Source organism: Salvelinus fontinalis, chromosome 8 (genome assembly GCF_029448725.1).
Source record: "Salvelinus fontinalis isolate EN_2023a chromosome 8, ASM2944872v1, whole genome shotgun sequence".
Taxonomy (NCBI): Eukaryota; Metazoa; Chordata; class Actinopteri; order Salmoniformes; family Salmonidae; genus Salvelinus; species Salvelinus fontinalis.
In genome coordinates, this window is record NC_074672.1 from 24117664 (window position 1) to 24140635 (window position 22972).

General features: G+C 43.7%; 1 protein-coding gene across 1 annotated transcript; it reads left to right on the forward strand.

The window, feature by feature from the left end:
* The first annotated feature begins 370 nt into the window (after window positions 1-370).
* LOC129860907 (DENN domain-containing protein 2C-like) lies at window positions 371-22046 on the forward strand. Its single transcript, XM_055931811.1, has 19 exons — window positions 371-948; window positions 3776-5031; window positions 6034-6158; window positions 8991-9112; window positions 9215-9355; window positions 9883-9961; window positions 10200-10244; window positions 10509-10696; window positions 10947-11056; window positions 11433-11502; window positions 11866-11943; window positions 16620-16760; window positions 17513-17661; window positions 17936-18113; window positions 18744-18785; window positions 19620-19725; window positions 20528-20773; window positions 20945-21031; window positions 21117-22046. Exons 2-19 carry the CDS (start codon window positions 4019-4021, stop codon window positions 21140-21142), a joined length of 2946 nt encoding a protein of 981 aa, XP_055787786.1. The 5' UTR covers window positions 371-948; window positions 3776-4018; the 3' UTR covers window positions 21143-22046.
* The last annotated feature ends 926 nt before the right edge of the window (window positions 22047-22972 follow it).

Genomic DNA, 22972 nt, shown 5'->3' on the forward strand with positions numbered 1-22972 from the left:
GCGTTTGGCTCTCACACACCTTTTCTCTGTGTCTATTGGTTGTCGCCTCTTTAACATAGCCATCTCAAGACAACTCCAATATAAAGTGTTTTTTCTCAAATTTGCCGGGATGTCACGTGTCCTACTTATATGAGGAACACTTGTAACAACTTAAGCATTACGAAACTTATATTAGATCAAATAAACCTCATGTAGAAAAAAAAGCAATTAATTTACCTCCATACAAAAACTATTATCTTTAAAAAAAAAAGTTACCTTTATTTAACAAATTCTTATTTACAATGACAGCCTACCCCGGCGAAATCCACACGACGCTGGGCCAATTGTGCGCTGCCCTATGGGACTCCCAATCACGGCCGGATGTGATGCAGCCTGGACTCAAACCAGGGACTGCAGTGATGCCTCTTGCACTGAGATACAGTGCCTTTTTAGACTGCTGCACCACTCGGGAGCGCAGCGGGTGAAATGGAAGAAAAACAACAGCTGCTGGATGGAGACAGATTTTCAGCTGAGTTGGGCATCTCTCTTCCTCTCTAGTTTGTGTCTCGTCTGGAACACTTTTAGCATTTTATCTAAACCTTTTCCTAACCTTAACGTAATTCTCCTATTCTGCCATGTTACTTCTCCTAACCTGCTGCGTAAATTCTCCTAACCTGCTATGAAACCGGCAGACCTGCCCTGAGAACAGTCTGGTGTCCACTAATGCGAAACAACGCTGCTTTAGGTTTGGGCTGAAAAAAACGACTGCTGCAACCTGATTGGCTGAATGCGATACACACCATCCGGGATTAGCATTTAGCCACTCTAGCATGATGGTGGAAAATGGTGTTTCATAAACACATTTTCCAATTTTCTTTCATGTCTTTTCGCCATTAAAGTTGAAGACATCGAAGCCTATGCATCCTGAGTGGATAATGTATTGCCGGCTGCGTAAAATGCATTTGGATGGTAAGATAAACGACTCAATATTGCCATCTGTCGGCTTTTGTTCTCTAAGTTAGCCAGCTAACTTGCCTAAATGTTCTGAAATAACTTAATTTTTTGGAAATATAATCATTAAATGGGCATGGTCTCATTGACTCAACCAAAAACGCATCTAAGTTTAGCTTTCTTAATGAACCAGAAAATCAATAGTAGTTTCTGATTGTTCATCAAAGTTAGATGGCTAACCCATTGATCCTGCTTTGTAGTATACCCCTCTGTCCAGTGTGAGAAGGAAAATAGATTCCACATTACCTAATAGAAGCTGCATTTGCTGTTTAAGAGAAACCAGACTCCTTACCCTTTCTCTGGTACCCCACCTAGGGCAAGTTCAGTCATGCAGCAATTCTTGGAGAGGGAGGTTTAGCTGTGGTTGTTTTGAAGGTGCAATTAGGTTTTATCATGGTAGGTTTGGGTCTTGATGGTCCCTGTTTGGATTCTACTGGGGTGACACTACAAGTTCAAAGGTACCCTGGAATGACAACCTGACCATCCTTCATGACTATTCAAATTCTAATTATAGCTGGTAAACAATACTGAAACCAAAGCTTCTAACTGGGTGCAAGTCTCCTAACCATAATTATGGACAGTCGGTTGATGCTTTCTTCCTTCCTCTTAGGAAATGCAGGATAGGCCTTCCTGTATAACACACAGTTTTCAGTGTGGGATGTCCCGGCTGTGAGTACACTACATACATTAGATTTATGTCAAACCAAACAAAAGGCATTTGCGGAGCCTGAATGACGACTGTCTCTGGTCAAATTGATTCCCTAGCCTCCTCCTAGCTCTGCTGGAATGCAGCACAGACATATTATTATCATGAGCAGCACTGTGGAATTTCACCATGTCTCCCTTCTCTAAATGCTTTCAGCTTTCAAAAAAATGTGCAACGTGTCCAAGAACTTTGCTTCCAGCAAACAGAGTACAGTAACTAAATTGGAAAGGAATCTGCAGGAGTCAGGAACAGGAGTCTGAATATATTTAGGGAAGATTTCACATAGGGACTTGGGCCTCACCAAACAGTTTGGATGGTACATACAATGAGGGGGCTGTGCAAGATCATGAATATGAGTATTGCATGTCAAACTGTTCAGTTGTAGTTTTAGCACAAGCTAAACCCAATATGGAGCAATTCACTGTAAAAGACTCAAAATGTCAATGTTTCAATTGTCTGTTCCTATCAAATAGGAATAGCAATGTATAACACATTTTACAGTAATACAACATTACTGTGGTTGTGATATGGATTAACCGGAATCCTCAATAATTTATCTTAATTGTTTGTCACAGGCCCTTTGTGCGTCATTGCTCCTATCTTCAGTTAATGTTTTCATGGCTTTAAGGCCTAGATGTGCTGAAGTCGGCATAAGCATACTTGAAATATCTGTCCTTCCTCATCCACTGAAAGAGATGTTTGAGATAAGAGTAAATTAGATTAAATGTTTTAATCTATCATGGTGTTCTGTAATGGGACAGCTGTGGTTAAGGATGGGACAGAGGGACAGCCAACTCCCCTGGGGGGGGGGGGGGGGGTTGTGGTGGCTCCCAGACTGACTGACAGACACCCCTCTGGCTGCTAAAAGCTCCAGCGCCTTGTTCCTGCCGTTGCCTTCTTTTCTCCTCCGGGTTTTATTTTTGGCTACTGACCTTGACAGGAGCCTATCCTCTCCAGCTTCCTCCGGCCAAACACATCCCGTACGCCTTCCACTACATCAGGAGTGTGCTGTTGAAATAGTGTTGTCCTTCTCACTAGATTGGATTGGATTGGATTGGATGACGGATCACCACCTCAAGCTGAACCTCGGCAAGACGGAGCTGCTCTTCCTCCCGGGGAAGGACTGCCCGTTCCATGATCTCGCCATCACGGTTGACAACTCCATTGTGTCCTCCTCCCAGAGCGCTAAGAACCTTGGCGTGATCCTGGACAACACCCTGTCGTTCTCAACTAACATCAAGGCGGTGGCCCGTTCCTGTAGGTTCATGCTCTACAACATCCGCAGAGTACGACCCTGCCTCACACAGGAAGCGGCGCAGGTCCTAATCCAGGCACTTGTCATCTCCCGTCTGGATTACTGCAACTCGCTGTTGGCTGGGCTCCCTGCCTGTGCCATCAAACCCCTACAACTCATCCAGAACGCCGCAGCCCGTCTGGTGTTCAACCTTCCCAAGTTCTCTCACGTCACCCCGCTCCTCCGCTCTCTCCACTGGCTTCCAGTTGAAGCTCGCATCCGCTACAAGACCATGGTGCTTGCCTACGGAGCTGTGAGGGGAACGGCACCTCAGTACCTTCAGGCTCTGATCAGGCCCTACACCCAAACAAGGGCACTGCGTTCATCCACCTCTGGCCTGCTCGCCTCCCTACCACTGAGGAAGTACAGTTCCCGCTCAGCCCAATCAAAACTGTTCGCTGCTCTGGCACCCCAATGGTGGAACAAACTCCCTCACGACGCCAGGACAGCGGAGTCAATCACCACCTTCCGGAGACACCTGAAACCCCACCTCTTCAAGGAATACCTAGGATAGGATAAAGCAATCCTTCTGCCCCCCCCCCCCCCCCTTAAAAGATGTAGATGCACTATTGTAAAGTGGCTGTTCCACTGGATGTCATTAGGTGAATGCACCAATTTGTAAGTCGCTCTGGATAAGAGCGTCTGCTAAATGACTTAAATGTAAATGTAAATGTAGATTGTACATTCTCTTCGACAGGTTTCTCTTTGCTTTCTCTTCGGAGTGTTGTTTTAACTTGTTTTGAAGCGTTAATGGATGAGTAACTTTTGTGTCCTTTGCTTTGCAGGTGTTTCTTTAAGAAGAAAGGATGGAAAAGAGCAGACTCTGTTTTAAAGGAAGAGTGGTTTAAAAAGAAAAGGATAGAACACAGACTCCTGTAAAACTCATTGCCTTCCATAGGCTACTGTGGCTAAACTAGTCGCAGGACAGACTCACTGTGTTTAACAGTGTCTGTCTGTACACCGGAAGGGCCCTCATGCCTCCAACAACCATGCAGTGAGTGTGAGCTGGCAGTGTGCCCCCTCTCACCATGCTGGCTTTGGGCCTAGAGCAGGGGAGAGGTGGACGGGGCCAGGCTAATGTGGCCTGGCAGGCACCACCTTCAGGGAGGCCTCTAACCCAGGACCTAGGGAGGCCTCTAACCCAGGAGCCAGAGATGACTCTAACCCAGGAGCCAGAGAGGACTCTAACCAATGACCCAGGGAGGCTTCTTACATACGACCCAGGGAGGCCTCTAACCCACAAACCAGGCCTCAACATCAAGCAGAAGATCTCTCAGTGGGAAGGCCTCTGTCAACCAGACAGCAGTGGGAAGGCCGATAGGGTCAAAGCTCATGCACCAGTTGTATCCCAATCACTTTCTGGGGATGTCCTGGATAACGGAGTATGTAGTGACAGTAGGAGAGGCGGACCTCACGGCAAAGCTAAAAGCCTGGGTTTAGATTTCAGGGAAAACCTACAAGCACAGGGCATACACACAGGTGTCAGCAGAAAGTTTGATCCCCCTCAGAATCACTCCTGTTTCAGTAAGACTTCAACTGCAATACCAGAGTCCAAGCCATTTATAGAGCCTTTGCAATCTCTTACAACAGACACTACAAATATTTTCCAATTAGATAGGATGATCCCCACCAATGGTGAACTGAAGGTGGGTGGTGTGTTGGAAGTTAAGTTGACCAAACACCTACCTCTGTCAGTGGATGATCATAGAGAGAGCCTGCCCCCAGGGAATTTCTATACCTCAAGGGGCTTCTGGCGGAGGCTGGAGGGAGACAAGTTGTTCTGGGAGAAGGGAAGAAATACCTCAGCAGAGCCTCAAAGTTCTGTGGGTCCAGTGACTCACCCTCCACTGAAACCACAACGGACGTTTCAGTATCAAGGAGCAGACAGCACCCTAACACACTGGGTCCAATGGAATAGCAGGACTCCATCTGCCAACCAATCCAACACCAAGAGCAGTGGCATAACCCACCCACCTAGCTTCCCACCACCCCTGTGTCCTGTCAGCCGTGGCAATGGGTTTTCCAGACACAAAAATAGCAGGTAAGATCATGATACTGACACCACAAGGCTAAATCTAAAAGATCAGTGGGCGTGAGTTATGCCAGAGTAGAATAGAGGAGGTCTTTAGTTTGCCATTTTAAACATAGAAAAGTTTTGGCATTTTCCTTTCGCAATGGCTTTAGTCAAAGGAAAACATGTTTTTGTATTTCAAACAACCAGGTTAACAATTACTTGGGGTGAAAGTCTTTCTCTGTCCTAAGCTATTGTGCTTTCTCTCATACAGTGTCCTTAGTTCTAAAGGTAGCATTGTTTTATGTTAAGTCTGAAAGAAGGAGAACGAGAGTATTTTAGAGGCACAGTTTGCATGAGAGAAGGATCAGAGTCAAGCATTTGGGCGGCCTCCAGGTGTGATGTCACATGATCTTTGGCAGCATTGCAGACCATTGTCTGGATATGGCTTACTTCCACAGCATCCGACGGTCCAGGGGTCACATTTGGTTGTTTTAACACACACAAACAAACAAAACACACACACACACACTGGCCTTGATTGTTGTATTCCACTAACGCAGTCTCTTTATGGGGGCAATTCCACACGAGCACACAGTAAGGTTTCAAATGAAACCTGGCTTTGTAACATCTACAGACTCAGTGTTGTAGTGTCTTTAACAAAGGCCAGGGTAAGGCCTAAATTTCATGAATTTCCCAAATTGAATACATTTTTTCTCAATCAATCTATTAGGCCTACTCTTGTATCTCTTTCCTGCTGTCTCCTGCTCACACTCTCCGTATTGACCTTAACTATTATTCACGCGTTCAATATATTTTTCTCAAAGTTCTCCTTGCGTCTATTTTACACCCTTTTTCTCAGCTTTACTTCCTCCCTGACTCGCCTTCCTACGGCCTATATCATCTTCACTATCAACTTGCGAAAACCCTTCCAATGCCGAGACCCTTTTGCTGAACGTAAGCGGACAATACATTGAACAATAGCATGCTGACTGGCCCCGTCTCATGTCCCCTCTCCCTCCCTCTTCACAGGAAGTCCTTTGAGTTTGAGGATGTGGTGCGGTTGACAGCTCAGCAGGACACACTGGGAAGTGAGGCCAAGCGCTCAAGTCTATACCACGCCTTCTCTGACGACAACATTTATGAGGACATTATCTGTGAGTTCCTCCCTTGACACAAACCGAAAAAATACACTTCACTAGGGTTTTTTCTGCATAGAAAATTCTTGGGCGGACCGCCTAAGTGTTTTTTAGGATATTTTTTTCTGGGATGAAAAAAAAGCTTAAATGACTAAAACCATATATTGTATGTCAAAGATAATGGTCCTAAACATTTTTAAATAAGATCATCTTTGAAGTAACAGTCACCAAAATAAAAGCTATAGTCAGGGAGAATCAAAAATTCTAAAAATGATGCATTCAGGAGTGTTTTTGTCATTGATTTTGTTATAACGTTTGAGTCAGTCAGATAGCATAATAACATAGCATAAGTCATGGCAAAATGTTTAGAATTACATATATATATTTTTATCAGCAATTTCTGCTCTCCGCCCCATGGCAAAATTTGTGGAATTGTAGTAAATTAGCTTCAACAGCAAAATGTTGTCTTCGCAGCCAAGAGGGCCTTTAATATATTCGGTCAGTGAGCACGCCATTGGCCATGCCCACTGCCACGGCCCTGCCACACCCACCACCTAAGCCACATTTTGATCCAGAAAAACCCTGACTTCACCAAGGCAGCCTTAAGGCATCCGCATGCTTCCCAGCCGAAACAGTTCGGTAGAGTTTGTGCATATATTATGATGACATTTTGTGATATTTTTATTTGTTTTGGACTTCGGTGAGTTTTGTTTGGCTGTTCGGGCACACGTTTCTTCTGGAGACAAGCCGAAGTTCGGAGCCGAAGTCTACGTCCCTTCGTTGGTGATGGGTCAACAGTAGGGATTCTTCAATAAAGTCTTTGTTGTCATTCAACGAGAGACGAGAACATTGAGAGGTCAGAAATAGCCAGACATGCAAAATTGACTAAAGAACAGAAGTTGTGTTTTGGAGAAATGCCATCAGTGCATGCTCTGTAAGCAATGCAGTGGATGAAGAGCATGGTGAATGGACAGATGTGATTTTAGACAGCGAGGAAGAAGGAGAAGAGCCGAGTGAAGTGGGAAAATGTATGTTGAGGAAGAATGGCGTCAGACACGATAAAGAAGAATCTGGACCAGTAGGAGCAACATTTTGGAGAAAGTGGACCCTTATCTTTTGGCAGATCCATTTGTGGTTTCAGGGTGGGAGAGAATGGAGTTGGGTGTAGTTGAATTAGTGAAGGTAACCTGTAGTGGACTTGTGATATTTGTTTGTGTTACTTCTGACCAGAGGGAGAAGGCACTTCGTGTCATGCAACTTAGGTCAAAATCTGTTTCTTGCTTTGCTCTTAGGAATAGGGCACAATTGAAAGGAGTCATTTCTAGGGTAGCGTTAAGTGTGGAGTTGGAGCAATTTGGTGCAACACAGAGCTGGTGGGGAGCGTGGTGAAACAGATAAGTCATTGTCAGTCCTTTTGTGTTTTGAGTCAGTCAAGTCATGTTAGGATATATTGGTTATTCTATTAGCGCTTTTGTCCAGAATCCACTGCTCTGTTTCAGGTGCAACGTTTATGGTCATGTTGCAACAGTATGGAGGAGGGAGATTGAAATATGTGGGAAGTGTGCAGGAGGGCCAGAGGATTGTGTAGTTTTGGTGGATAAAGTTGTGTGTGACAATTGTAGGGGTGCTCATGTTGCTGGGGATCAGAAGTGTCAGCTGCGGGAGAGGCAGATGGAATTGGCCAGAGTCAGAGTACTGCAGAGGGTGTCCAATGCTGAGGCAGTGAAGAAAATGGAGGAGGATGGGGTGAGGGATCTTGAGAGGATCCCAGTGAGCAGTAGATTTGTGCCTGTACAGAGGGATGGAGTGAGTTACTCTTCAGTAAGAAATGGAAAATAAATCACAGAAAGTAGATGTTTTGGGGGAAGCTGCAGAGAAGTATTTGGATATACAAGATTTTACTTCAGAAGAGTTACAGGGTGTGTTGGGGTGGGGGGTGTCCGTCCACCCAGGCAGTTGGCATGGTTCAGGAACAGATTGGGTCAAACTAGTGGAATGGGGTAGTGGGTTTTTAATGAGTGTAGGTGGCAGTTGCAGAGAAGTACCTGGGTGTATGAGATGTTACTGCAGAAGAGGTCATGGGGTGGAGATTTATATTTTTATGAAATAGTGGTATATAGCTGTAGGGTTAGTTGCTGGTGCAATTTATTTATATTTTTTTACTTTTAGGAACAGGAATAATTAAGATAATTTAATGTAGGTAGGCCGTGACTGGCCTCACACATTAGAAAAGCAATTGGCTGTGTATGCACCATTTTAAGTTGGACGTGATCTGCCAACCCAGCCCCAAAGAAGAACAACAAGAGATAACTCGTTTTCTTGCACATTGAAAAATACTGCACCAAACAGCTTAGTTAGATGTAAAATTGCACGACTAACATCTCTTTGGCAAAAGCATAAAAATTTATGAGCGATTTCTTGAGTTATCTTCAATCAATTCTGATTACGGCTTCTCAAAATAGACAAACAGTACTATTGCCACTTTTTTTCATGTTTTTTCAAGTGAAGGTCTTCTATTAAGGGAGTATGCGAGCACACTTGTTCGGTTCGGCTAGGCGCCAGCCAAACTGAAGCATGCTGATGCCTTTGGTTGCCTTACACTCTCAGGAACCTTTAATATAAGATCTGTTCTTTCCTTATTTCTCTCTTTGTAACAACTGATAAAGAAAAAGGTGGGATATAGATTTTTTCAATATTGACACATGTCAAGTCCCTTTACTGATCAGTGGTGGATGACAAAGAAAGGCAGACATTTAAGACCACTTTGACTTAGTCATGGATTATTAGCAAATATCTACTGTATGTATACTGTGTATGTCATGTATCTCCCTCACCTTTGATCATATCCAGCTGAACCCCTGATCAGAGATAACACATATGAGGATGTCAAGCCGTCTCCTTCTATGTGTCTCCCCATTGGGCGTCCCCGACCCTGGACCATGGCACAGAGACAGAACTCTCTCAACCCAAAGGTAGTAATGGCAGCTGTTACAGGAAATGTGAAACAATTAGTATAATATAAATAAAAAAACATGCTTTAATCTTTCATTAACACCTTGTCTTCTGTGTCGCAGCTTCCTCCCAAGCCTCTCACGTTGCGGGTGGAGAGGAAGGACTCACTGGCAGCGACACAACCCTCACCTACAGAAGCCCCCCCTAGACCTGCCTTACCCAAGCGACCCACAACCATCCATAAAACACACAGACTGCCTCAGGTAAACACACACAAGCATTTCATAAGCGTTTTCTACAAAGTGGAAATTGTATTACCTCAAACTACTACGGAGGTTGTATGTAATTTTGACTCTCTGAGTGGGAAAAGCATGCTATTAGGTGGATTGGTCTGTTTGCATGACTACACATAAAGAAGCCAAGCTAGTGTTGTAGGCCTACACTCCGTTGTCAATTTGGAGATAAGACTGAGCTTCCTGTGTGCTTGGCTCTGGATCCAGGTCACTCATTAAACTGCTCAAGTTGAAACTTGACTGATGGCCCTATCCAAACCAAACCATTGCCCATTAGAAAACAACCTTTTTCAGTGCAGTCAAGGAAGTGTGCTTAAATCACATTTATTTGATTGGCCACAAATTAAAAAAAAAAAGTTTAAGTGGCCAGACATGTCAACATCAGTGTGATGATATATCATATGAATGTGATTTTTATTTGTATCAGATCAATATATATATATATATGTGTGTGTGTGTGTGTGTGTGTGTGTGTGCGCGTGGTTTCCGTGATGCAGTATGTCAACAAGATTCATGTGATCTTCGACACCAAGCGAGGGAAGAAGAGAGTGAAGAGCCATGGAGGTTCAGCTCGTGGTATGACAATTATTACCCTTCAACTTGTCTACAAGATGTAGATAAACTACTCTCTGTAAAGACCCAGCGTTTTGAGATACATTACATCACTGTTACAAACACAGTACAAAGACACTGTCAGTCTCTCCTATGACGTCTCTTTCTTTCATCCCTTTATTACACTCCCGTCTCGCTCTTTCTCTCTGTCTATGTATCTCGCATGCGCACACTCTCACTCTCTCTCTCGCTCTCTGAACAGAGGAGACCAGTGGAACTGAAAGTGACCCAGAGGACAACACTAAAGGTACTACTATAGCATTGACCTGCTACTTGTCAAATTGTCATTCATATTTAAAGTGAAATTTCACTCACAAATAAATGTTTGGCAGACATTTTGAGAATGTTGAGTTCAGTCAATGTCCCTCGCCGTCTACACTCATGTAATCCATCCATTTTCCATTCACATTTGATCACATTCCATTACCATTTATTCAAAGAGAGATATATGAGCATGTTCCCAACCAGATTCACTTATTAGGTTTTGAAAAATGTTCACTGTCTCCACCAGGCGGGTCCAGGCGCTCAGTCTATGTTCAGTCCACGCTAAAGCGGAGGCCAGGCTACCGCACCCTGGAGAAGGACCTGATCCAGCTCCAGCAACAGCAGCTCTTTCAGTTCTTTGTGGTGGTGTCACTCCGAAAGAGTTTTTCAGGAAACACCTACATCCCTGAGATCACGCAACAGTTTCCCAACAAGGTTATTGTCAATTGAAACCAATTAAAGCCAACCTCTTTCAGATTGGGGCAACAGAGCTAGGCGGATAGACCCACTTACACATTTTGTTTATAGGGGAAATACTGCTTGATGTACCATGGATGGGCTCAGCTCAAAGGAAACCCCAGAATGTTTAGTTTTTTTTAGTTACCATTGTACTATTGTTTCTGTTTTGCTGGCCAGGGAGTAAAATTAGACGCTCTGCATCTTTATCCTTTCTTAACCGCTATAGTTTGAGAAGTCTTCTCGCCACTCCCGTGAAGCTGACGACCGGCTGAAGGCCATTCCCATGTTCTGCTTCCCAGACTCTCAGGACTGGCGGCCTTCTGGAGACCTGCACAGGTAAGCTTCTGTCACATTCACATTATGGTCACAGTATGTAGCAGTGGTGTTACAATAAAGGTATTCATGTAATATATATATTCATACAACCACTTAATATGAGCATTGGAACAGGTAAAACATTTAGAAAGTAGCTACGTTTTTGTAATAATCACTGTGCTAAAATTGAGTTATTATATGATGATATAAGAATTAAGGCCAAGACATGTCCAATGAAAGGGAGATTATCTAGTGATTCAGACAAAGAGGAGCATGATTGCAGTTCATATGCCATGCTTTGTCTTTTCCCCCCAGGAAGACTGCACTGGAACACTGCTTAACTCTATCACATTGTGCATCCGTGTCCTATTGTCTTTGCTTTTATCCGTCTTTGTAGTGAAACCTTCTCTTTTGTCTTGACGGGAGAGGATGGCAGCCGGTGGTTTGGTTACTGTCGTAAGATCCTGGTGAGTGTGTGTGTGTGTATGAGTCATTACGTTGTGTGTGTGTGTGTGAGGACTAGGCAGTTTACGCAACATCTCTAAGCGATATACTACAGTCATAGGCTGTAAAACCTCTGAATCAGTGACCCAAACTAAACATAATTTCCCATTTGTCCACATGTTAAATCCATGACTGTACATTTTAATGTTAGATTTGTGTGTTTTAAATGCATTGCGCTGTTGTTTATTTTTACTATTTTATGGTCTGGACTGAGTGTTTGTTACCCCTGGAATGCCAGCGTTGATACAGCATTGCAATAACATTGTTGATACTGAATGGCAGGGTTGGTTTTCATGCTGATTTCCGTGTTTATTTGTGCCTTTTAGCCAAGCGGAAAGGGGAAAAGACTGCCTGAAGTTCACTGTATTGTAAGCAGGCTGGGCTGCTTCAACCTGTTCGCTAAGGTAACCAGCAGTGTGATTAAACTCTTCATATAATTAAGCAATAAGGCCAGGTGTGTGTGTGTGTATATGTGTTATATTCAGCAAAAAAAAGAAACGTCCTCACTGTCAACTGTGTTTATTTTGAGCAAACTTAACTTAACATGTGTAAATATTTGTATGAACATAACAAGATTCAACAACTGAGACATAAACTGAACAAGTTCCACAGACATGTGACTAACAGAAATGTAATAATGTGTCCCTGAACGAATCAAAAGTAACTGTCAGTATTTGGTGTGGCCACAAGCTGCATTAAGTACTGCAGTGCATCTCCTTACCATGCACTGCACCATATTTGCCAGTTCTTGCTGTGAGATGTTACCCCACTCTTCCACCAAGGCTTATGCAAGTTTCTGGGGGGAATGGCCCTAGCCCTCACACTCCGATCCAACAGGTCCCAGACGTGCTCAATGGGATTGAGATCTTCGCTGGCCATGGCAGAACACTGACATTCCTGTCTTGCAGGAAATCACGCACAGAACGAGCACTATGGCTGGTGGCATTGTCAGGATGAGCCTGCAGGAAGGGTACCACATGAGGGAGGAGGATGTCTCCCCTGTAATGCACAGCATTGAGATTGACAACAAGCTCAGTCCGATGATGCTGTGACACACCGCCCCAGACCATGACGGACCCTCCACCTCCAAATCGGTCCCGCTCCAGAGTACAGGCCTCGGTGTAACGCTCATTCCTTCGACGATAAGCGCGAATCCGACCATCACCCCTGGTGAGACAAAACCGCGACTCATCAGTGAAGAGCACTTTTTGCCAGTCCTGTTTGGTCCAGCGACGGTGGGTTTGTGTCCATAGGCGACGTTGTTGCCGGTGATGTCTGGTGAGGACCTGCCTTACGACAGGCCTACAAGCTCTGTCCAGCCTCTCTTTACAATGAAGATCTGTGAAGTTATTTGGAATTTTAGGAATTATCTTTGAAAGACAGGGTCCTGAAAAAGGGATGTTTCTTTTTTTGTTGAGTTTATATGTGTGTGTGTGAATATATACACTGCTCAAAAAAATAAAGGGAACACTTAAACAACACAATGTAACTCCAAGTCAATCACACTTCTGTGAAATCAAACTGTCCACTTAGGAAGCAACACTGATTGACAATAAATTTCACATGCTGTTGTGCAAATGGAATAGACAAAAGGTGGAAATTATAGGCAATTAGCAAGACACCCCCAATAAAGGAGTGATTCTGCAGGTGGTGACCACAGACCACTTCTCAGTTCCTATGCTTCCTGGCTGATGTTTTGGTCACTTTTGAATGCTGGCGGTGCTCTCACTCTAGTGGTAGCATGAGACGGAGTCTACAACCCACACAAGTGGCTCAGGTAGTGCAGCTCATCCAGGATGGCACATCAATGCGAGCTGTGGCAAGAAGGTTTGCTGTGTCTGTCAGCGTAGTGTCCAGAGCATGGAGGCGCTACCAGGAGACAGGCCAGTACACCAAGAACCCGATGGTCACTGACCGAGCTCTAGAGTTCCTCTGTGGAGATGGGAGAACCTTCCAGAAGAACAACCATCTCTGCAGCACTCCACCAATCAGCCCTTTATGGTAGTGGCCAGATGGAAGCCACTCCTCAATAAAAGGCACATGACAGCACTCTTGGAGTTTGCCAGAAGGCACCTAAAGACTCTCAGAACATGAGAAACAAGATTCTCTGTTCTGATGAAACCAAGATTGAACTCTTTGTCCGGAATGCCAAGCCTCACGTCTGGAGGAATCATGGCACCATCTCTACGGTGAAGCATGGTGGTGGCATTATCGTGCTGTGGGGAGGTTTTTCAGCAGCAGGAACTGGAAGACTAGTCAGGATCAAGGGAAAGACGAACTGAGCAAAGTACAGAGAGATCCCTGATGAAAACCTGCTCCAGAGCACTCAGGACCTCAGACTGGGGCGAAGGTTCACCTTCCAACAGGACAACAACGGTAAGACAACACAGGAGTGGCTTCAGGACAGCCAAGGCAACGTAGGAGTGGCTTCGGGACAAGTCTCTGAGTGGCCCAGCCAGAGCCCGGACTTGAACCCGATCGAACATCGCTGGAGAGACCTGACATAGCTTGAGAGGATCTGCAGAGAAGAATGGGAGAAAGTACTGCGTAAAGGGTCTGAATACTTATGTAAATGTGTATTTCAGTTTTTTATATACATTTGCAAAAATGTCTAAAACCCTGTTTTTGTTTTGTCATTATGGGGTATTGTGTGTAGATTGAGGGAGAGGGGGGTAACGTAACAAAATGTGGATAAAGTTGAGTGGTCTGAATGCTTTCCGACTGCACTGTAGCACAAACCCCTGAGGTTCCTTACTGCTATTATAAACTGGTTACCAACGTAATTAAAACCATGGCTTTCAGCCAATCAGCATTTAGGGCTCAAACCAGTTTATAAAATACATTTTAGCCTGCTTGTACACATGGGTTCAGTCTATTAAAATGTCCTAGCTAATCAGAATGGTGTGTTTTTGAGAATGATAATTTATATACTGTAGGCTTGTCACGAAGGTAACATTTTACAAACTATATGATACCAGGCCAAGTATCACAATACAGAGTAGTATTGCGATACTACGGTGTAAAAAAATCTGTGGCCTAGCTGTTTCTAAACGTTCTCCAAAAACCTCCCACTGAAATTCACACTTAAATTCAATGTTTTGAATAGAACTTCACATTATTCAATGTACAGTTCCAGTCAAGTTTGGACACCTACTCATTTATCTTTATTTTTAGCAAAGGGAAATGATGGTCCATCATTACTTTAAGACATGAAGGTCAGTCAATCCAGAACATTTTAAGAACTTTGAAGAACATTTTTTCTTCAAGTGCAGTTGTTAAAAACCATCAAGCGCTATGATGAAACTGTCTCTCATGAGGACCACCACAGGAAAGGAAGACCCAGAGTTACCTCTGCTGCAGAGGATAAGTTCATTAGAGTTAACTGCAACTCAGAAATCGGCAACTAACTGCACCTCCAGATTGCAGCGCAAATAAAGTTCAAGTAACAGACACATCTCAACATCAACTGTTCAAAGGAGACTGCGTGAATCAGGCCTTCATGGTCTAATTGTTGCAAAGAAACCACTACTAAAGGACACCAATAATAAGCAGAGACTTGCTTGGGCCAAGAAACACGGGCAATGGACATTAGACCGGTGAAAATCTGTCCTTTGGTCTGATGAGTCCAAATGTGAGATTTTTGGTACCAACCTCCGTGTCTATGAGACGCAGAGTAGGTGAACTGATGATCTCTGCATGTGTGGTTCCCACCATGAAGCATGGAGGAGGTGATGTGGAGGTGCTATTCTGGTGACACTGTCAGTGATTTATTTAGAATTCAAGGCACACTTTTTAACCAGCATGCCTACCACAGCATTCTGCAGCGATACGCCATCCCATCTGGTTTGTGCTTAGTGGTACAATCATTTGTTTTTCAACAGGACAATGACCCAAAACACACCTCCAGGCAGTGCAAGGGCTATTTGACCAGGAAGGAGAGTGATGGAGTGCTGCATCAGCTTATTAAAGAGCAGCGATCCTATCGAGCAGTGTGCGGATTTCTTATTTTTCCTCATCTTGCGCAACTGTTACTGTGCACCTGCAGAGGAGATGGCTCAGATGTTCGAGTGCCTTTTTTGAATTTTGAAAACGTTAGGCACCAAACAGAATTGAAGGAACACAAGAAATAAATATATTTTTGATATAGTTTAGACTTACATTAGGCCTATATGAATCCTACTTTTTGAAGCACATCTCATGAGTAGTACAGTTTTCCTTCCTGTGCCAATCAAATTTGCCTAAACCTACTGTCATGTTACCAGGTTGTTAGGTAACATGACTGAAAACGTTGTTTGTTATCAAACCAATAATTAGCGACCCTGGATTAGTTTCAAACGGCCTGTGACATGGTTTGTGAAATTATATAAAATGTGTGTGAATCCCAATAAAGAAAAAGGCATGTCCGGTAATATGGGTCATTTTTGTAAAAACAAATTTATGGTTTATGCTAGAGACAAGCTGTTTTCTTTGCTGTAAAGCTACAATCAATCATGTCACAAAGCAGTGCTCCATTTTCCCTCTGACACTCAGAGGCTGCATGACAGTGACCTTGCCTAGTATACTTAGACTGGTCTGTGCTCTTGGTTATAACAGGCGATGAAATTACAGAATGTGTCAACATTGCTCGCTTTGCGCGCTGCTCCAATGTTACAAATGTAACAACTGAAGACTCGTCTGCGCCTGCATCCCCCCTTGCTATCACTGCTAAATTATATATATTTTTTAAATGACGGCGGAATAGACACGCATGAAGAGAGGATGGAGAGAAGCAGGTAGGAACTGATAGGGGATGCGGCTGGCTGATAACAGCTGCCACACGTGATATGCACATGAAAGTGAAGTGGATATTATTGGACCTGCACATACAACAGACTAGTGGTTGTTGCTTCAATTCAACAAAACTGACTTTATAAACATTTTACAACAGGCACCAGCAGGTTCTTAGAAAAAATCAGTAGTATCATATGAAACGGTACTACGGTATTCTAAAATGTTGGTATCATGACGTTTTTGTACCGTGATATTACAGTGGTAACGGTATACCGTGCAACACTAATATACTGTGTGTGTGTGTTTTCAGATCTTGGAGGAGGTAGAGAGGCGCAGGGAGATCTGTCCAGCCCTAGTGTCTCCCTTCATGCGTAGTGTCATGGAGGCTCCTTTCCCCGCCCCTGGACGCACCATCACACTCAGGAGCTTCCTCCCAGGCTCAGGAAATGAGGTAACACAATCACACAACTAAGAGGACCTCTACGACTCAATGTAAAGAGTAACTACAGGGGGAGATTGTACAAAAGTCTGTCCTCTCCTCGACGACTCCATCTTCCTCTCCTCCATGACCCGGAAACTGCAAAGTAGTCTCCATATGTAGGAGTGTCAATTCATTAATAGGCGAACAGAGGAGTGTCTTCCTCTTTTCGATAGCCTCCTCCCGCCGAGGAAGCACAAGTGTATCCTCCCGGCGGCTAGCCTGTAAGTGTTTCAAAATCCGCAACACTCCCTTTGAATCAGCTTTTTTCGCGAAGGAGAAAAGCATGCACACATTTAAAAACGATACACTACTTATCCTTTTACATATTAAATGTTTTGCACAACTAGCAACATTTTTACTACTTTACACATTTATTTTGGGATTCAACCCCATCACACCAAATTTGCATGATGACATGCTAGTGGAGGAGAGTCCCATTTCATACAAGCACATTTGTTTCCTCCCCTCCTTTTTCAAAAGTAGGCAAGGATTTGAGCAAAACAAATAAAAAATCTCCCAGGGAGTTCGGAGAAGTAACAAGAGGAAGTGACACTGTTTAGTTAAGTTCCTACCTCTTTATTGCAGACACTATGTCAACAACATCTGCAATGTCTCTGCCCAGCAATCAACTATTGTTGTAAGAGTTGTATTTGGCCAAATAACTGAGCATTAGCCAACCTGTGTGTTTGTGTGTGTGTTTGGGTGTGTACTTGTGTGATCAGGTGCTGACGCTGTGCCGGCCGGTAGACTCAAGGCTGGAGCATGTGGACTTTGAGAGCCTGCTGCAGTGCCTGAGCGTTGGGAGACTCCTACAGGTGTTTGCCTCTCTGCTACTGGAGAGGAGGGTCATCTTCATTGCTGACAAACTCAGGTTAGGAGTTTCCTCTAGTACACACAGGTTCACTGTCGTCTCCACCTCGGCTTGGGAGACAGTAGGAGGGCAGGAACAGCATAGCACTGGTCCAGGGTGGGATGTATTGTGTGCTTTGCTCTCCTGTTGGTCGGTGTAAAAGTACATAGTGTAGTCTTAGTGAGTGGTATTATACAGACCGTATGGACTCCATATATTTGACATGCGTTGTCTGTAAAGTGGGTGCCTCTTCTCAGGAGTTGAACATCTCTTCATCCCTCTCTCTTCTCTTCAGTGTGCTGTCTCGTTGTGGCCATGCCGCGCTGGCGCTGCTCTACCCGTTCACCTGGCAGCATACATTTGTGCCTGTGCTGCCCGCTAGCATGCTAGACATCAGCTGCTCTCCCACTCCCTTCCTCATGGGGGCGCTGGCGCCCTGCCTGCCCGAGCTTCTGGAGCTGCCCATAGAGGAGGTCTGATTCCCAGTGGCTCGTCACTAGATGGCCATGCTACAATGAAAACATTTTCTATTTCGTCAGAATTGATCAAGTCCCCAACTGACTAGTTCCTTGATATTGGGTTAGGGTTACTTAGAATTCTGTTGCGCACAGTTGTTTACCAGATTAAAGGTCGACTCCGCGATATGACGTAGATGCAGAAAGTAAACCGCATAGGGGGTCAATTTCCACAACAACTAAGAGAGGTTAAGCACAAGGTTCAACTTCTCCGCTGTTTTGGTCCTGTGGCTACCACGCTGTAACAGCGTGATGCTGGCAAACCATTGCACATGCGCAGATACTGTGGGTGAGTGACTGTGTGAGAGCGAAGTGTTGCATCTCGCTCATCTCAATATCTGTGGTGCTGTTCGTGGCAATGTCATTTCGCTGAGTCTACCTTTTAATAAAGTATTTTACTGCCACCTAATGGTAGTTCTATGAACGTCTTTACAGTAGGACTAACAAACTGTGCAGTATCAATCTGCAAACAATTACCAACAGTTAATGGTAGAAAGTCTCTGATGTCTAATTCAAAGCCCAATCCATTTGACCTGAGTTAATTTTGTCATTGATAATTTAAGGTTCTGTCTCTGTTTTGCATTCTAGGTGCTTATTGTGGATTTATGTACGGACAAGTTTGTCAAACAGGTGTGTATTTATTTGCAACTCATGAAAGATAGGTGTGGTTCCAAAACACAACTGAATAGGGTATGAGGAACACTTTGTCTGTGCATGTGTTCCAAGTGACAGTGTTGAATATTAATACAACGTGATGATTTCACACATACCAGAGCTTGACTTTATCTTGGATGTATCTCCAAGTTCATATAGTGAGACTATTTAATAGTAGTAGCTATGGAGTTTCGCTTCTTTCTCACTCAGAGATCCTATTGGTCTGCTGATTTTGATGGCTAGTTTCTATGACAACCATTTTTAATGCATAAGTCAGGAATGTTCAACGTTGATGGGGGTGGAGGCCACAAAAATGTGGAACTCATCATGAGGTGCTGCAGTGGCACGCGGGTCTGCAAACCCACATATGCAGTCAGAGTGAAAGTACATAGTGTAGTCTTAGTGAATGGTATTATACAGACCCTAGCCTTTTGGGGGCCCTTGTTAGACTAACTTACCCAATCTAAAAAAAAATAAGAAATTGCTGATATAGGCTAATTGTGTGATTGTCAGTGACTGACATAACAAGATAAAAACAGCTGATGCACAACCAAATTTATAATTTGAACCTTGTACATTCTACTATTCTAACTCAACAGTAATTTGAGACACTGACTGACACCAATACCCCCACCCTCGTCCCCCCTAACAACAAAATGTATTTTTGCTGGCCGCCAGTTGCGCATCCCTGGCATAGGTGAATCAGAGTACACGGGTAGCCAGTTGCCTTGTTTCACATCAGTAGTAGGCCATCTCTTGCATGATGTGAGTTGCCCTGGGCTGTCCTGTTAACTACTCCTTGTTTCCAAGCTTGGTGATGAGGACTGTATCTTGCCCAGTAAGCTTCAGGCTGCACTGCTGGAGATCCTGGAGGAGAGAGAGCAGATACTGAGGCAAGATGGAGATTGCACAGGAGGTTTGCACAGCTACCTATTAATACGTATTAATCTTGAAAATGGCCTCGCAGCCAAAACATTGAAGAAACAATGTCTCCTTTCAGTCCCCTTGTCTCTCTGTCCATGTGTTGGATATAGGGTAATTGTATAGAAAGCCAATTCTTGAAGCATTCTTCACTCGCCTCTCCATTTTAACACCATCTACATTATAAGTGACTGTCCCCCTCCCTACCTCTTTCCCTACTGTATTTATTTATTTTGCTCCTTTGCAAACCATTATTTCTACTTTGCACATTCTTCCACTGCAAATCTACCATTCCAGTATTTTACTTGCTATATTGTATTTACTTCGCCACCATGGCCTTTTTTGCCTTTACCTCCCTTATCTCACCTCATTTGCTCACATTGTATATAGACTTATTTTTCTACTGTATTATTGACTGTATGTTTGTTTTACTCCATGTGTAACTCTGTGTTGTTGTATGTGTCGAACTGCTTTGCTTTATCTTGGCCAGGTCGCAATTGTAAATGAGAACTTGTTCTCAACTTGCCCACCTGGTTAAATAAAGGTGAAATAAATAAAAAATAAAATCTGTCCGTCAGGTAGCGTAGCCTAGGGCGGCAGGCCAGTAACCAAAAGGGCTAGTTCGAATACCCAAGCTGTCAAGAAGAAACATCTGTCGACGTGTTCTTGAGCAAGGCACTTATAACTTTAATTTGCTCCTGGGGCGCCGTACTACTATGGTTGCCCCAGTAAAACAACACATTTCACTGCACCTATCAGGTGTGTGTGTGTGACAATAAAACATTTATTCCCTGCAGTCCAGCAGTGTGGGCTGAGCTCCCTGGTGTCAGAGGCCTTTGTGCATTTCTTCGTGGAGCTGGTGGGCCACTACTCTCTCCATATGGGTGAGAGCAGCGCCAGCCGGACTTGGGAGCTGCAGAGGGAGAGCTTCCGCAAGTCCCACCCCTCCCGCGGGGCCCGCCAGTTCTTGCAGCTCTTCATGGACACCCAGATGTTCGCCGGCTTCATCCATGACAAGGAGCTGCGCAAGGGAGGGGGCAAAGGTCAGGGAGAGGCCTATCAGTGCTCCACTACTTTGAGGATGCATTCTTCCTTCCTCAAACTAATCACCTCTTATCTGACATGACAGTCTGGGCTGGTAAAAGCAGTTCAGAAACACCTAAATGTATTTCTTTGCGTGATTTGTACTATGCTCTTTTCTCCCCCTCCCACAGGGCTTTTTGAATTTAGAGCTGCAGAATATCTGTCCTCAAACCCTGAGCCTGAATCTAGTGGGTTCCTCAAGGGACTCAAAGGACTCGGTTAGTAGTGCTCCATTGATAACATTCAATTCAACAAATACCCTTTTTACTGTGAGGTAAATCATTTTGTTCATTTTATTTTCAGGAATGAAATTCCTACCGAAGAAGTGACAATGTCAGCGGTCTGGTTGAAAATGCTTCTGTAGGAGAAGATGAGGATCTTCCGCGGGATTGGCCAAGACGTGTGGAAATGATGTCACGGATATAGATATGTACTTGAATCGATCAGAACATAACGGTGTTTGGTACATAGGCCCACTGTCTTAGATATAGGGCTCGGGTTGAGACAGGACCATACTCTTCGTATTGCCCTAAAAGCACTCCATGCCAGAGTGAAGTGTGACTGTAATTGGAGGAAAACTGGAAATTTGAATTTTGTGCAAACAAGCTTCGATGAAGACTTGACATGGCAGAAGAAAGGCAGGAGCAAACACCATGTACTTATGAAATTTACACAAAACATTTCAGCTACAAGACTAACCTGTGCCTATTTCTGTTTTTGCTGTTAATTTTTTTAATGTTTGGTTTTAATCAAGTGTTTTGAGTGTTCTCAATATTATGGATGTAGTTGTTTTGAACTTGTCTAGCATGTCTAGTTGGAGAAAGATAAGGTAGGCTATTCTTGTTACCCTTCAGCACTCTGTTACAAAACAATGTAAAAATAATTGTATTGTTTGCATGATTGTAACTTTAAATATGACATCACATGTTTTAAACTGAGGTTAATGTATGTTTTCCCTGACATTTTGTTGTCCTTGACAAATGTTCCAAGTAATGTTTGGATCATTAAGATAATGCATTATATTGACATTTCTAACAGATTTTGAATAGCTCAATTCTGTATAGCTCATTCTGTAACAAAATATTTTGTTTACAATGTTTAGCTACTCTTATGCATTGTTCGCATTGTGAACTTAATGTGACATTGTATGAACCTGTTTGAATACCTTAGCAATTTGATATGACAGATGAAAGCGCTTCACAAAGTTTGATAAAAACGAAAAGTGTTTCTGACCGTTTGAGCAGACACATGCACATTTGTGGCCTGCTGGAGGTCATTTTGCAGGGCTCTGGTAGTGCTCCTCCTTGCACAAAGGCGGAGGTAGCGGTCCTGCTGCTGGGTTGTTGCCCTCCTACGGCTTCCTCCACGTCTCCTGATGTACTGGCCTGTCTCCTGGTAGCGCCTCCATGCTCTGGACACTACGCTGACAGACACAGCAAACCTTCTTGCCACAGCTCTTGCCACAGCTCGCATTGATGTGCCATCCTGGATGAGCTGCACTACCTGAGCCACTTGTGTGGGTTGTAGACTCCGTCTCATGCTACCACTAGAGTGAGAGCACCGCCAGCATTCAAAAATGACCAAAACATCAGCCAGGAAGCATAGGAACTGAGAAGTGGTCTGTGGTCACCACCTGCAGAATCACTCCTTTATTGGGGGTGTCTTGTTAATTGCCTATAATTTCCACCTTTTGTCTATTCCATTTGCACAACAGCATGTGAAATTTATTGTCAATCAGTGTTGCTTCCTAAGTGGATAGTTTGATTTCACAGAAGTGTGATTGACTTGGAGTTACATTGTGTTGTTTAAGTGTTCCCTTTATTTTTTTGAGCAGTATATATCTATATATATATATATATATACATACACAGTTGAAGTTGGAAGTTTACATACCTTAGCCAAATACAGTGAGGGATAAAAGTATTTGATCCCCTGCTGATTTCGTACGGTTGCCCACTGACAAGGAAATTATCAGTCTATAATTTTAATGGTAGGTTTAATTGAACAGTGAGAGACCGAATAACAACAAAAAAATCCAGAAAAATCCATGTCAACAATGTTATAAATTGACTTACATTTTAATGAGGGAAATAAGTATTTGACCCCTCTGCAAAACATGACTTAGTACTTGGTGGCAAAACCCTTGTTGGCAATCACAG

Bases quoted from the DNA above. Each gene is read 5' to 3' on its own strand.
- LOC129860907 (XM_055931811.1), top strand. From the start codon at position 4,019: ATGCTGGCTTTGGGCCTAGAGCAGGGGAGAGGTGGACGGGGCCAGGCT. The intron at 6,159-8,990 runs GTGAGTTCCTCC...GATCATATCCAG, and splicing joins CATTTATGAGGACATTATCT to CTGAACCCCTGATCAGAGAT. The intron at 10,697-10,946 runs GTTATTGTCAAT...TAACCGCTATAG, and splicing joins CGCAACAGTTTCCCAACAAG to TTTGAGAAGTCTTCTCGCCA.